At 53.0% G+C, this 14,684-nt stretch overlaps 1 protein-coding gene across 1 annotated transcript in view; it reads right to left on the reverse strand.

The window, feature by feature from the left end:
- Window positions 1–14,684, reverse strand: part of LOC145537674 (uncharacterized) — a 28,943-nt gene that overhangs the window by 3,488 nt on the left and 10,771 nt on the right. Inside the window, exons 2-4 of the mRNA XM_081568527.1 lie at window positions 7,132–7,400; window positions 4,971–5,130; window positions 2,483–2,572 (exon numbers count right to left, since the gene is read on the reverse strand). Coding sequence (XP_081424653.1) covers window positions 2,483–2,572; window positions 4,971–5,130; window positions 7,132–7,400 — 519 coding nt within the window. The remainder of the gene's footprint in view (window positions 1–2,482; window positions 2,573–4,970; window positions 5,131–7,131; window positions 7,401–14,684) is intronic.

The following is a 14,684-nucleotide window of genomic DNA, read 5'->3' on the forward strand; positions in this document are numbered from 1 at the left end:
ATTGGTCGGGGCGGACCTGGAGCTGGTCTGAGGATGGGATCAGATCCATCCAAAGAGCATGGAGACACGTGGTCTCCCCGGAAAAGTCAAAGTGGTTAGTAGGAAAAAGAAGAATGGTACCCAGGTAGACAAGGCCATGCTTGCCTCCACAGGAGGGACCGTTCCCGAATTCATTCCTTCATTTAATCAGCCCGTGTGTATACAGAGCCTGACACCGGTTACACCTGATCTAGACAGGGGATGTGTCACTGAAGAACACGGGGGTTCCTGCTGGCATCCTCCCCCTGAACTACTCTCCTAAGGGAGACAGATTAGGAGCAAATAGATACACAGTGTAATCTCAAGTAGCAGTAACAGTGCTGAAGAAACTCAGCAAGGCAAGGCATCGGGGAGGCAGTGTCAAGGGCGGCTTCATGAAGGAGGTGACACAGGAGCAGAGGTTGGAATCAGCAAAGAGAAGGAGGCAGGAAAGAGGGCAGCACCCTCAAGGAAAACCATCCCCTCCACAGGAAGGGGTCCCATCTGGGACGGCGGAGGGGCACAGGGCACCCAGGCACCCAAGGGTCTCTGCTGGGCGGAGAGGCTGGCCGATAAGCCTGACCTCTCAGGCCCAGGGTTCTCTGGGCAAAGGAGAAAACAACTAGACCCACCATGCCACACGTCGGCACCCGTTTGGCTGACACTCTTGCATTCTTTCCGGTGGGCCCCCTTTGCCGACCGGTAGTGCTCTCAAAAGGCAGGGCTGAGCGAGGAAGAAAGAGGCATGAGGCTATCTCGCCGCTGAGGCTTGAGAAACTCGATAATAATAAGATGCTCATCAGGAAACCAGTGAAGACGGCTAATACCTGTGGAGTACCTGTTATGTGTCAGGTGTGCTTTTAAGTGTTTTGCAGGCATTAGCTTGTTTGGCTGTTCATAATAATTCTCTGAGATGGGCACTATATTCCTCCAACTTAGCAATAAGGAAACAGAGAGCTTAGGACCCTTGTGGGAGTTTGCACAGCAGTGCCTGCAGAGATGCATGAAGTTGCATCCTGAAGGTCCCCAGGGAACAGACAGGGCTTGTCAGTGAGTGGAGAGGCTAGAGTTAGACAACAGGAGCTCTGGAGATAGTGACGCCCTGGGGCGCCCATGCCCAGGAGGAAGGCACAGCTGATACACAGGTGCCAGTGGGGCACGTCTCTCCAGAAAACACGAGAGTTTCCTCGAAGAAGACAGACATGTCAATTTGGAGTCAGAGTTCCTGCTATTTCAAAGCTGCGCACAAATCCATCTATTTCCTTACACACTCCTCCACTCCTGGCCTCTCTCTGGAGGAGCATCCAGGCCACCTGTGCAAACGTCCCCTCGGACACTGCCATCTCCCTTTCTAAACATATGGTCCTGGATCCACTCCCCTGTGTAATGTGACCCAAGTAGAGTCCTGTTTCTACTTGCATATATTGTCATCATCAAACACTGGGAATAACCCAAATGGCCACCTGCACGAACCTGGTTAAGCTTCCCTGATGGCTCAGTGGTAAAGAATCTGCCTGCCAGTGCAGGAGACACAGGAGACCTGGGTTCAATCCCTGGATCCAGGAAGATCCCTGGGAGAAGGAAATGGGAACCCACCCCAGTATTCTTGCCTGGAGGATTCCATGGACAGAGGACCTTGGCAGGGTTACAGTCTGAAGGGCAGCAAAGAGTCGGACATGACCGAAGCAACTGAGCACACACACATAGCACAGAGAGACTGTGGAATCCCAGGCAGCTGGAACACAAACCAGGCATCCTGAGAGGGAGAGCCCTCGAGATGGACAGGGGACACAGTGCTTAAGGTCAAAGACCCCCAGGCCAGATGGCCAGGGTTCCGATCCCACTGTGAGCTGATGATTCACACTTGTCACCCTTCAGATTTCCCATCTGAAAAGGCGGTAATTCCTGTCCCTCCCTCACTGTGAAGCATGTGTGACTGGATGTGTGGAAAGACTTGGGACTGTGACTGGAAGATTCTCAGTGTCAGATCAGAACTAAATGAAACAAGACCCAGTATGAATGAAAGTGGCATGTGTAGTATGCACCCGTATATCAGACATAAATACACAGTAACAGATACATACACATCCTTGTCTCCATGAGTGAGCATAGAACATTCTAGAAAGCTGGACAAGGAGCTAGAAAGTAGCTATGTCTGGGGAAGGAACTACAAAGCTGAGCGACGGAGAGGCAGGCCTGTTGTTTTGTGTGATGGTTATAGGCTCCGACAGATTTGATAAAATACGTGGGGAAAGACATGGTGGATTCCGGCAATATCTGGCGTACCATCATCACGTCAGCTACAATGACTGGGTGTCCCCAGCCCCCCCCCTCCTTAAGAGGAGCCAGTGGGAGATACTTGGGGTTGGGGCCAGTCTTCAGGGTCATCCCTTCCCCATCAGCCTTTCCCTGAGGCCCTCCCCACTCCTGCCTGCCCACAGTTTCCGCCCCACGTGTGTCTCACCTGGTCTCTGTGGAGGCCTGGTCTGCACCTCCTCCCTTTCCTGGCCCCTGCTGGTGTTCAGAGGCAGCATGGTGACTCCACTGCTGCTCCCTGTGAACAGGAGAGACAGCAGTCAGTGCCTGGGTGGCAGAGCCAGGGGGCCCGGGTGTGAACCCAGAGGTCAGGTGCACTCAGACAGCTCCATCCCCTCCACATGTCTCCAGGTCCCCAACATCCAAGGAACCAAGGGGACGTGTTGACAATGCCTCCCTCCTGGTTCTGTCCAAAGCCCAGCATGTGATCTGGGGAGACCGGTGGTCATGGAGCCTGGCAAGGACAGGGGCAGGGCTCGTGGTACCTGGGACTTACCCCCTCTAAAACTAGAAAACCTGTGACATAAAGTGCTGGGGACAGGAAGCTGCAGCTTGGCTAAGTGGGAATCAAAAGGGCCTCAGGAGTCTGGCATACAGCAGGCACTCAGTAATTGCACTCCTGGGGCATTCCCAGGGCTGTCTTTCAGCTCCTTCCCAGGGCTACCAGGCAGTCTGACCGAGGGGTTCAGACAGGCCCTCCCCTCCCTGTCCTCGGGGCCATCCAGGTCCACATCAGGACTGTGGTCAATGGGAGGGGCTGAGCCCCAGACCCCCAAGCACAGCCCGGGGGAGGGGCTGGCCCTGCAGGGAGGCTTCTCTGCACAGGCTCAGTGTGGGGTCCTCATCTCCGGCCAGCATTGCCCTGGGCAGGACTTGGGCCAGCGTGTCCGGGGGTGAGAACTGGGGGGATTCCAGCCTGCCAGTCACTAGCTGAGAGAGCTCAAGGTTTACCAACAGCACAAGAAAGCACAGCACACTGAGATTTGAGTTTCAGACACACAGATCGTTTTTTAGAATAACTATCTCCAAACACTGCATGGGTCGTGTCCTACATGACATAAAAATTCATTTTGTGTTTATTCTGCTAAACTGTGTTTCAGTATTGGCATGTCCCATGGACTACTTTCGATGTACTTGTACTAAAAGGTAATTCATTCTTCACCTGAAATTTCTATTTAAGTATTTATCATGTGTTTTACCTGGGATGCCCCAGTTTGGGGGTATTTAACCTCTTGTGCTGTCAGCTTTCCCATCCACAACATGAGCAGAATGATGAAACGTGAGGATTACATAGAATTAAATGCATGTCAAGTGTTGAGAACACAGTCTGACCCAGACTCAGGCAGTCCCGTGTCGGATCCAACTCTATCGCTGTTGGTGGCGGGGGTGGGTCAGGAGGCCTCCCCCCAACCGTCTCCCATGCACCTTCCCTGGATCACTGTCTCTAACCCTGGGACCCTCCAGCCTGACCTCTGACCTCTGATCTCTCCCTGATCAGTCTAGGGCCTCGTTCTGGGCCAGGTTGTCTGGGGGAGAGAAACCCTGCGGGAGGGAAAAGGCCCCTGGGTCACCAAGCAGCTGAGGCACAGGGACAAGGTGCTGGTCAGTAGGGCATGTGGGCTTCAGAACTGGGGCAGCCCTCCAGGACCCTCAGAGCTAGGACAACCCCCCAGGAACGGGGAGACCCCCTCGGGTCCTCTCACGCACTCTGGCTCTCCATGATGTGCTCCAAGCATCTGGGGCACCAGGTGCACCCAGAAGTTTATTGGAAAGAACCGAGAGCCGCAGGCAGACACACTGCCCTGCAGCCCCAGAGGGGAAGACATAAGAGCTGTGTGCCCACCGTACCCTCCGGCTGAGCCTGGCCCCCCAGCCCCGGCGCCTCCCCCGGAGGCCGCCCCTCTGACACAAGCTGCCCTGTGCCCACCGTCCCCGCCCACTGACCCCGGCCCACCCGGGCCTGGCCCCTCCCCCAGAGGCTGCCCCTCAGAGAGGCACCCTGACCCCCAAAACCAGACACGACCCCCAAAGTCCCTGGAGGTCGCCAAGCCCATTTCCGACGGCTGTAGTTAGCAGCACATCATCACAGCCATCCTCCGAGGACCTCTGTATGCCTCCAGAAGTTTCTCTGTCCCTATTTGTCCCAACAGGCTCCCCCCAGAGACAATTTCTCAATCTTCTCTTTGGTCAGGGCTGTGCCTGGACCCGTGATTCCCACCTGACCTCTCCTGTGTCCTGCACAAAGTCCCGCCTCCTCCCCCAAACTAACAAGTCCACAGGTCTGTCCCTTGCGCTCCCTAAAACCTGGGGACCAGGACCCAGCTCCCCCTCCGCTGTCCCGCGGGTGGTCACCGCCATCCCCTCTTGCAGATACCCCAGCCTCCTCTGACCACTGCAGTCGTGGCTCCTCCTGGTGACCCCAGAAACACTCAGACTTGGGAGGGGCCGGGAGGCTCAGAAGGTGAGATGGCCCTCAGGGAGGCCTGGTTCCTCAAGGGGCGCCACCGCCCGCCCCATTGGGTCTCAGTGGCCCCCAGGTCGTGCCCCTGCACCCCACTCCCCAGGAGGCCCCCGCACATCCTCCCCGGGTGCCCCTACCCCATGCTCCCCGCGGAGACCCCGCAGCACCGTCCTGCCTGAACATGAAAGTTGGAGACCCTTCAGGACCGTGGCCAAGGAACTGATCTCGAGACTATCATTGCGACCTGGGTCTTCCACCCTGGGCGTAGACGGGATGGGTCCCAGTGCCTTTGCTTGACGCCCGGACAGGGCTGGCTCTGGGGATGCCCGTGGAGCCTGTGGACAAACGCGAGAGAATGAATGCGGCTGGATTGCCCAGTCACACAAGGCCCCCGTCCCCGCCCCAACCCCCAGATATTAAGTCAAGAGGTTAACAGGGTCTCTGACACCCGCACAGGCGTCGGAATGTTCACCGCAATTCCATTATTCGTGGGGAGGGTCCCGGGCCTCTTCCTCCAGGGAGATCCCCAGCCTGCCAGCATCACTGTCCCTCCTATGAGCTGTCCCTACTGGACCTCAGCGCCTGGCCCCTCGCCCAGCGCCCCTCCCCCACTGTGGGGCCAGGCCTTCCTGGGAAAGGCACAGAGGCTCAAGCTTCAGAGACCCAGGGGTGGGGGTCCTGAAGGATTACACACACACAGTGACTCCCTCCCGCGAGCTGACCCCCTGCTGGGGACTCACAGGGGGACACTCTCAACAACTCCCAGCCACACCCCTGGCCCCAGAGTCCCACGTGTGCAAATAAAGACACACTTTGCACTTGTAGATCCTGAAACACACGCAAATGGGCAGTAACACATCGTGAGGTTCAGGAACGCTCAGGCATGCATGCGTGCATACACACACACACACACAGATGTGCAGATACACACAGCTTCAAATACTGGGCACTTCCAGGCACACACACTCAGGACACACATATTTGCACAATTCAATCTGAAAGGACACTCTATGGGACACCCAGACCACCTCTGTCTGACACCCCAGGCTCAACCCCCAGTCTCACCTGGGGACCCATCCCCCAGAGGCTTCCCCTCTAAGACCACCCCCACCCCTACCCGCAGGTTCACTCGCCTTTACACTCTCTCCAGATGGTGTTTTTAAACATCAGAATCACTGCTTTGGACTTACAGGCTTGGTAAACAGTGAAACCTACTAGGAAATCAAATCACACAGATAAGCAGAGAGAAACCCTGGCGTGTCTCTCTCAGACACCCTCGGAGACACCCAGCCGTGCACACGGACACACACATACCCACACCCACACCGCAGTCACAGACATTCCTGGAAAATCAGAGTCACCCCTTCAGCTCGCGGGCCTTTTGGAAACGCTAAGACCCGCTCACAGATCCACACACACAAACGTTCAGGTTTAGGTTCGTGGAGCTTGAAAGAGCAGACAATCCGGGCAGATACACACACAGACACACGCATATACGGACTTGCAGAAACACCTATTTTCAAACAGACACTTTGGACACGGGGACATAAAGACACAGACGCCTTGGCAGACACGTTTGCAAAGCCGGAATCGGCCTCCAGACACAGGATCGCCTAGGGCTGGACCCGGGGGCCGACGCCCGGTCTCCCCCAGAGGTCGCCCCCCTCAGATGCGCGTCCCCGGCGCGCTCCAGGCACCCGCCGGCCGCAGGCGCGGGCGCGGAGACACACGAGGCTCCATAACGCTCCGGCAAGCACGCTTCTCGCCAGCTTGCTCTGGTGCCCCCGAAAGGCTCCGGAGGGGTTGCACGCCCCTCCGCACTCCCCCAGGCCCCCGTCTAGGCTCCCCCGAGTCAGCCTCCTGAGCTGCCTCCGGCCGTTCCGGAAGGAGGCCCCGGCCCTGCCGCCTCCCCAGAGCGCCTCGTCCCCCACGGGAGCCGCGCGGCCCGCAGACCCGCGCTCCTACCTCCTGGCGTCTTCGGGCCGGGCGCCTGCTCCTCCTGCACCTGCCCAGGGAGGAGGCCCAGCCAGGCCTTCACCCACAAGGCCCAGTCCTCCTCGCTGCCCTCCAGCCTGCTCTCTTCCCGGCGGCCCGAGGAGCCCTCGGACCACGAATCGCCCGCCTCGCGCCTCAGAAGGGTCTGAGGACTGCGGCCGCCCTCGGGGAGCCGCGGGCTCCTCGGGGGGCTCCTCGGCGCGCGCGCCCGCGCCCCGCCGCCGGAACGCACCCGCACCTCCTGGCGGGCCGCCTCCGCCCTCCCCGCGGCGACCCCGCAGCGCCAGCCCGCGGCCCGCCGCCCGCCGCCCTTCGCCCGCCGCCCCGCACTGCACACTCGCCCGGATGGCGCAGACCCTTCGGAGCCCCGGCAGCGACTCGGCTCTGGGCTGCCCAGAGGCACAGAGTCGGGGCGGGCCGGCCCCGGGCCGCTTCCTGGCGTCCCGCGGGGGCGGTGAGGGCGGTGGGTTCCCGGAAAACCCTCCTGGGGACACCCTGGACAAAAGCACGGAAGGAGCGGCTCCAGACCAACGACCCCGCCCGGGCCCACAGGGACTCAGATCGGGTGGGTATAACAGTGCCCAAAACAGACAGCAAGTGCTAGTGCTGGCTGTGGTTTTATTGCCAGGGTTGGAGGGTTGGAAATGTTGCTCTCATACCTGCTCTGTGAGCCCAGCGTCCATGGAATATTGTCTCCCTGGCGGGGGGTCCACCTGGGCCCCCCGCCCCCAGCGCCCCTTCCCCTCCCCGACCTCGACCCAGCCTGGGCCCAGGTCTTCCAGGAGGCAGGTGGGGTTGACAGGGAAGAACCAAGAACCCTGTTATACTGCCGGACCCAGGTCTTCCAGGAGGCAGGTGGGGTTGACAGGGAAGAACCAAGAACCGTGTTATACTGCCGAGCCACGGAGACCCAAGGGTCTGGATGCCTGGGGGTCAGGGGGGTGGCACTGATGTCTGGGACCTGGGGGCCTGCCCTGTGCCTACTTCACATACACAGTGACCCCCAAGGCACACCCACACACTCACTGCTGTTCACAGTGGCCTACTCTCAAACCCCCAAGATGTATTTCTCCTCCATGGACCAGAATCTCCTCCCCTCTTTTTTTGTTATGCAGATAATTAGAATGAGGAAGTTATCTTGGGTATTGACCATGCGGTAGGCACCAACCCAGTGTCTTTACACATGTCGATCCCCTTAATGCTCACGACCACGTGGCCAATTCTGTTATTCTGTCTCTTTCTGAGATAAGAGAACAGAGGCACAGAGTTCCTGTCGCTTGCTTCAGGTCACACAGATCATAAGGAGCCAAGCCAGGATTCAAATCCAAGGAGGCTGACTCTAGAGACTGTGCCAACAGGACTTAGCAGTTAAACAACAACAACAAGCCTCTGTATCAGACTCCTTTGGTGGCAAGCAACAGAAACCCTGATTCAGGGCCTTTGCACTGGCTGTTTCCTCCCCCTGCAGCGCCCTTCCCCCAGGGTTTTTCTGTTGTTGATTCAATCAGCATCTTTTCCAGTTCTTCCTTGCATGCAGGTATTGTTGACTTCACCGCTTATGAGATATTTATGACAGTTCTTTGGTGCTGGCTGACTTTAAGATTATCACCAGTTTCCAGCCCTCTGTTACTTAGGAAAGCACCCACTCATTTCTGAGAAGTCAAATGATCACCCATGAGCTTCAGCACTTCAGCAATTTAGAAGATTATAGAGCGAGTTTTCTCTTTAAGATAATACATGCATTTCACAAGAATCCCAAGTCGTAACAAGGTGTATTCATTAAAACAAACAAACAAAAAGCCTCTCTCTCTCTACCTTCTACTTTTGAAGTATCAATTTTGGGGATATTTATAATCTATTCATCTTGAGAAATTTCTTTCAAAAGTTTTGCCTTCAAAAACCAGATTCCAGGGGTACAAGCACATATCCTTCCGACTGATTAAAGGAAAAGAAGGAGAGTCGGTGAGGCGGTGAAACCCCTGGAACTCTTGTGCATTGTTATGGAAGTGTGAATTGGTGCTGCTCTTTAGAAGAGAAAACTGGTGGCTGGCATAACTGCACATATGCATGTGCAACCCCAACAACCCCATTCTTGGGTATATTCCCAGTAGAAATGTGTATTAAGCTAACAGAGGGTGTGTACGAAGATGTTTCATGACACCTCTCACACTGTTGGTGGGAATATAAACTGGTGCCGTTACTCTAGAGAACAGTGTGGAGGTTCCTTACAAACTAAAAATAAAGCTATTGTATGAGCCAGCAATCCCACTCCCAGGCATGTATCTGAAGAAATCTCTACTAGGAAAAGACCCATGCATCCCAATGTTCAGAGCAGCACTGTTTACAACAGCCAAGACATGGAAGAAACCTCAGGGTCCATCAGCAGACGAACGGATGAAGAAGATGTGGTACATATACACAATGGAGTATCACTAAGCCATCAAAAAGAATGAAATGATGCCATTTGCAGCAACATGGATAGACCTCGAGATTATCATACCGAGAGAAGTCAGGCAGAGAAAGACAAATACCTTATAATATAACATATAGATGGAATCTCATAAAAATGAACTTAGAAGAAACAGAAACAGACTCGCAAACATAGGAAACACACTTATACTTACTGAAAGGGAAAGGGGTTGGGGAAGGGATAAATTAGGCCTTTGGGATTAGCAGATACAAACTGCTATATACAAAAATACATAAGGTCCTGCTGCATAGTCCAGGGAGCTCTATCTGATATCCTGTAATGAAAACCAATCTGAACATTCATATTTCTATCCGAATCACTTTGCTGTGCACCAGAAACTAATACAACATTGTCGTAAATCCACTATACTTCTATAAAACAAAACCAAAAATTAACTCATGTATATACACGTGCTGTCGCTTCGGTATCACTAAGCCATCAAAAAGAATGAAATTATGCCATTTGCAGCAACATGGATAGACCTAGAGATTATCATACCGAGTGAAGACAGGCAGAGAAAGACAAATACCTTATGATATAACTTATAGATGAAAATTCATACAAATGGATTTAGGAAACAGAAACAGACTCGCAGACATAGGAAACACACTTATACTTACTGAAAGGGAAAGGGATTGGGGAAGGGATAAATTAGGCCTTTGGGATTAGCAGATACAAACTGCTATATACAAAAATACATAAGGTCCTGCTGCATAGCCCAGGGAGCTCTATCTGATATCCTGTAATGAAAACCAATCTGAAAAATCCTACATACTTCTATCTGAATCACTTTGCTCTGCCCCAAAAACTAATACAACACCGTAAATCCACTATACTTCTATAAAGCAAAAACAGAAATGAACTCATTATATATATATATATATATATATATGTGCTGTTGCTTCGGCAGTGTCTGCTCTTTGTGACCCTATGGACTGCAGCTTGCCAGTATATATAGGCTTCCCTCATGTCTCAGACAACAAAGAATCTGCCTGCAAATCTATAGGTTAACTCATGTATATATCCGTTCAGTTGAGTCCAGTCACTCAGGCATGTCCAGCTCTTCGCAACCCCACAGACTGTAGCACGCCAGGCCTCCCAGTCCACCACCAACTCCCAGGATTGACTCAAAGTCACGTCCATCCAGTTGATGATGCCATCCAACCATCTCATCCTCTGTCATCCCATTCTCCTCCCACTTTCAATCTTTCCCAGCATCAGGGTCTTTTCAAATGAGTCAGTTATTCACATCATGTGGCCAAAGTATTGGAGTTTCAGCTTCAGCATCAGTGTTTCCAATGAATCATATACACACACACACACACATATATATATATGTAAACCTTACATATATACCTGCACATGTATGAAGAATGTTCCTAACAGGTCCATTCGTAATAGTCCCAAAGTGCCAGCTACCCAAATGCCCACAGGATTTCTCAGCTTTTGTGCTGGGAATCCATTTGTTTAAGGTCTGATGAGAGTCCATCCTTAAGGGTAAGGACCAGCCTCAACACACAGGCCAGGCGGGGTGTGTTTCGGCAAGTGTGTGCCCAATCCAAAAGAGTGTCATTTGCCACCATCTTGGGGGTTTTGTGAGTAGGCCATTGTGAGCAGCAGTGAGTGTGTGGGTGTTTGGGAGAGGGGTGACCGCGTGCCTGGGGGTCACTGTGCATTTGGTGATTCTGCAGTGTGGGACCCCAGCCCCCGGCCCTTCCTATCCCCACCCCCAGGCATCCAGGCCCTTGTGTCTCCGAAGCTTGGCAGTATAACATGGTTTTCCCCTGTCAACCCCACTTCTGGCCTCCTGGAAGACCTGGGCCCGGGCAGGGACAAGGTAGGGGAGGGGAGGGATGAGGGTGGGGGCCCAGGGGGAACCCCCCGCCAGGGAGACAGTGATGCCAGGACGTTAGGCTCACAGAGTGGGTGTGAGGCCAGAATTTCCAGTCCTCCAACCCTGATAACAACAAACTTGTTTCAGGCAGTTTTAACTGCTCGATCTGAGAAACCGTGTGGAGTGGGGGTGTTCGGGGGTTGTGAGCCGCTCCTTCCCCGCTTTTGTCCTTGTGGTCCCCAGGCACCTTTTAGGAAAAAGGTCCCTTTTCCTAAAAGGTGCCCTTTTCCTAAATAATTGAAGCAGATGTACAATGCGTATCAGTTCAGTTCAGTTCAGTCGCTCAGTCGTGTCCGACTCTTTGCGACCCCATGAATTGCAGCACGCCAGGCCTCCCTGTCCATCACTAACTCCCAGAGTCCACCCAAACCCATGTCCATCGAGTCGGTGCAATGCATATAAGGGAGGCCAAAAAGATGCTATTTTAGTGAGTTCGAGTTTGCTCAAACTTATGTCCACTGAGTCGGTGATGCCATCCAACCATCTCATCCTCTGCTGTCCCCTTCTCCTCCTGCCCTCAATCTTTCCCAGCATCAGGGTCTTTTCCAGTGAGTCAGTTCTTCCCATCAGGTGTCCAAAGTATTGGAGCATCAGCTTCAGCATCAGTCCTTCCCATGAATATTCAGGGTTGATTTCCTTTAGCATAGACTGGTTTTGTCTCCTTGTGTTCAGGGGACTCTCAGGAGTCGTCTTCAACACCATGTATGAGACCTCGGCAAATTGTTCAACCTCTGTGCCTCAGTTTTTCTATCTGTGAAAGGAGGAACGATAAAATGGGTCCTGCCTCCTGGGGTGGTTGGGAGAATTAAGTGTGTCATGTGCAAAAGAACTCACTCAGGTTGGTATCTGGCTTTCAAGAACAAATATTTATCTTTGAAACATTTTTTCAAATGTGGACCATTTTTAAAATTTTTTATTGAATTTGTTTTACAATATTAGTTCTCTTTTATTGTTTGTTTGTTTGTTTTTTTTTTTTTGGAACAACGCATGTGGGATTTTATCTCCCCGAACAGTGATTGAACCTGCACCCCTGCATTGGAAGGGGCAGTCTTAAGAAACGATATTTAAATCCTCGTTATCATTCTGCTGATGTAGTATCAGGTTAACCCATGTATGAGCTGGAATGGCTTCCCTAGATCTCAATATGTGAAAACTTCTTTATTTTCAAAAGCCACAAGGAAAATGTGAGGCCTGTGACGCTGAGTTTCTGGATCCCTCCCCTGTCCTGGGGCTACCCATGTGGCCCAGTGGTAAAGCATCTGCCTGCCAGTGCAGGAGATACAAGTTTGATCGCTGGGTCGGGAAGAATCCTGGAGGAGGAAATGGCAACCCACTCCAGTATTCTCGCCTGGAGAATCCCCTGGACAGGGGAGCCTGGTGGCTACAGTCCTCGAGGTCTTAAAAAGTCGGAGGCCTCTCAGCATGCCCACACACACACACAAAAAGGAAACTGAAATCAGCCATCCTCTGTAACATAGGCAGGACTGAATTAAAGATTAGTATGGCTAGGCTCCTAAAAAACAAACAAAAAGAAACAGACAGACAAAACCACACATGCGTGATTTGTCGTCCCTGGAAGTCTGAAAATCTAATATCTGCAGAGTCTGGGCAAAGACATCCAGCGAATTATTAGTGAATTAGTGAATCCAGCCAATTGATAGAATAGCGAGTGATGGGGGCCCTGGAGAAACGGAATCTGTTGCAATGAGGCGGCCGCTCCAAGCTCCTGCCAACTGGTGGTGGTGGACCAAGCACTGCCAGATTCTCTGATACTATTCAAGAGAACCCAAATTCCAGGTTGTTATTTAAACTTCTTGACTTGGCAGTTAACTCAACTATCAAGGGCTTCTCAGGTGGTGGTAAAGAACCTGCCAAGGGCTTCTCAGGTGGTGGTAAAGAACCTGCCAAGGGCTTCTCAGGTGGTGGTAAAGAACCTGCCCGCCAATGCGGGAAGACAAAAGAGACTCGGGTCCATTCCCTGGGTTGGGAAGATCCTAACCAACCAGAGGGAAGAAGAAAAGGAAATGGCACTGTGCATGTCAAATACCCGCCTCCAAGGCTCAATCCTAGCCCAGCCATGTACCAGCTGTGTGACGTTAGGCAAGTTGCTTAACCTCTCTGTGCTTTGGTTTCTTTATCTGCAACATGTAGGAATAACAATGTCCCCTCACCCACCATAGAATTGTCATCCTGATGCTGCTGCTAAGTCGCTCAGTCGTGTCCAACTCATGGACCACAGCTTACCAGGATCCCCCGTCCCTGGGATTCTCCAGGCAAGAACACTGGAGTGGGTTGCCATTCCCTTCTCCAATGCATGAAAGTGAAAAGTGAAAGTGAAGTCGCTCAGTCCTGCCCGACTCTTAGAGAGCCTGTGGACTGCAGCCCGCCAGGCTCCTCTGTCCATGGGATTTTCCAGGCAAGAGTACTGGAGTGGGGTGCCATTGCCTTCTCTGAGAATCATGAGGATTAAGTAAAGTTAGTACAGGTGTAACTGTGAGAATTGTGCCCAGTATGTAAAACCCTGTGTCTCTACTGCTTTCTCTAAATGGGTGAGTCTGTTTCTCAGAACTGTGTGGGACGGTCTCTTCATGGATATAAATAACAATGCTGCAAACATCATGATTGGGGACTTCCCTGGGGGTCCAGTGGTGAAGAATCCGCCTGCCAATGCCGGGGGCCCGGGTTCGATCCCTGGTCTGGGAAGATTCCACATGCTGCAGGGCAGCTGAGCCCGTGCGCCAGCCACGACTGCTGAGCCCGTGTGCTCTAACTACTGAAGCCTGTGGACTCTGGAGCCTGTGCTATGCAACAGAGAAGCCGCCGCCATGAGAACGCCACACATCGCAACCCCAGGATAGCCCCCGTTCGCTGCAGCTCGAGAAGGCCCTTGTGCAGTAATGAAGACCCTGTGCAGCCAAAAGCAAACACATAACTTAAAAAGCATCACAATCTGAAGCAGTGGAGAGGAGCAGACACCCTGGGTTTGAGCCATCGGCCAACGCGACACGTCAGCTCGGCTGCTGAGTGGCATGGAAGCATCGCTTCGGGGGTAGGATGAGATTTTAGCAACTGCCTCTCCACGAGCACTGCCCGCAGTATTTCTATCCTGCCGTCTCACAGCTCTGGCTTACATGCCTCCACTCATGGGGATCTCATGTACAACAGTGCTTATTCAGACAAGGATGACCATGCTCCCCTAAAAGGGATCTGTGGCACCATCTGGGGACACTTTTGGGTAGAGACAGGGGATGTTGGTCAACCTCCTGCAGTGCACAGGACCACCCCCCCAGCAAAGACGGATCCAGCTCCCATACAACAGAAGCACCAAGCTGGCCGCTTTGACCCCTCAGTCTGGAATCCCTGATGCTGCATCAGCAGAGTGACAACGAGGATTTAAATATCCTTTCCTAAGAATTCCCCTTCCCATGTAGGGGGTGCAGATTCAAGGCCTGGTCGGGGAGATAAAATCCCACATGCCTTGTGACCAAAAAAACCCCATAAAACAGAACCAATATTGTATATATAAAAAA

The sequence above is a fragment of the Giraffa tippelskirchi genome, chromosome Y (genome assembly GCF_054371585.1).
Source record: "Giraffa tippelskirchi isolate mGirTip1 chromosome Y, T2T-mGirTip1v1.2.pri, whole genome shotgun sequence".
In the NCBI taxonomy this organism is placed as follows: Eukaryota; Metazoa; Chordata; class Mammalia; order Artiodactyla; family Giraffidae; genus Giraffa; species Giraffa tippelskirchi.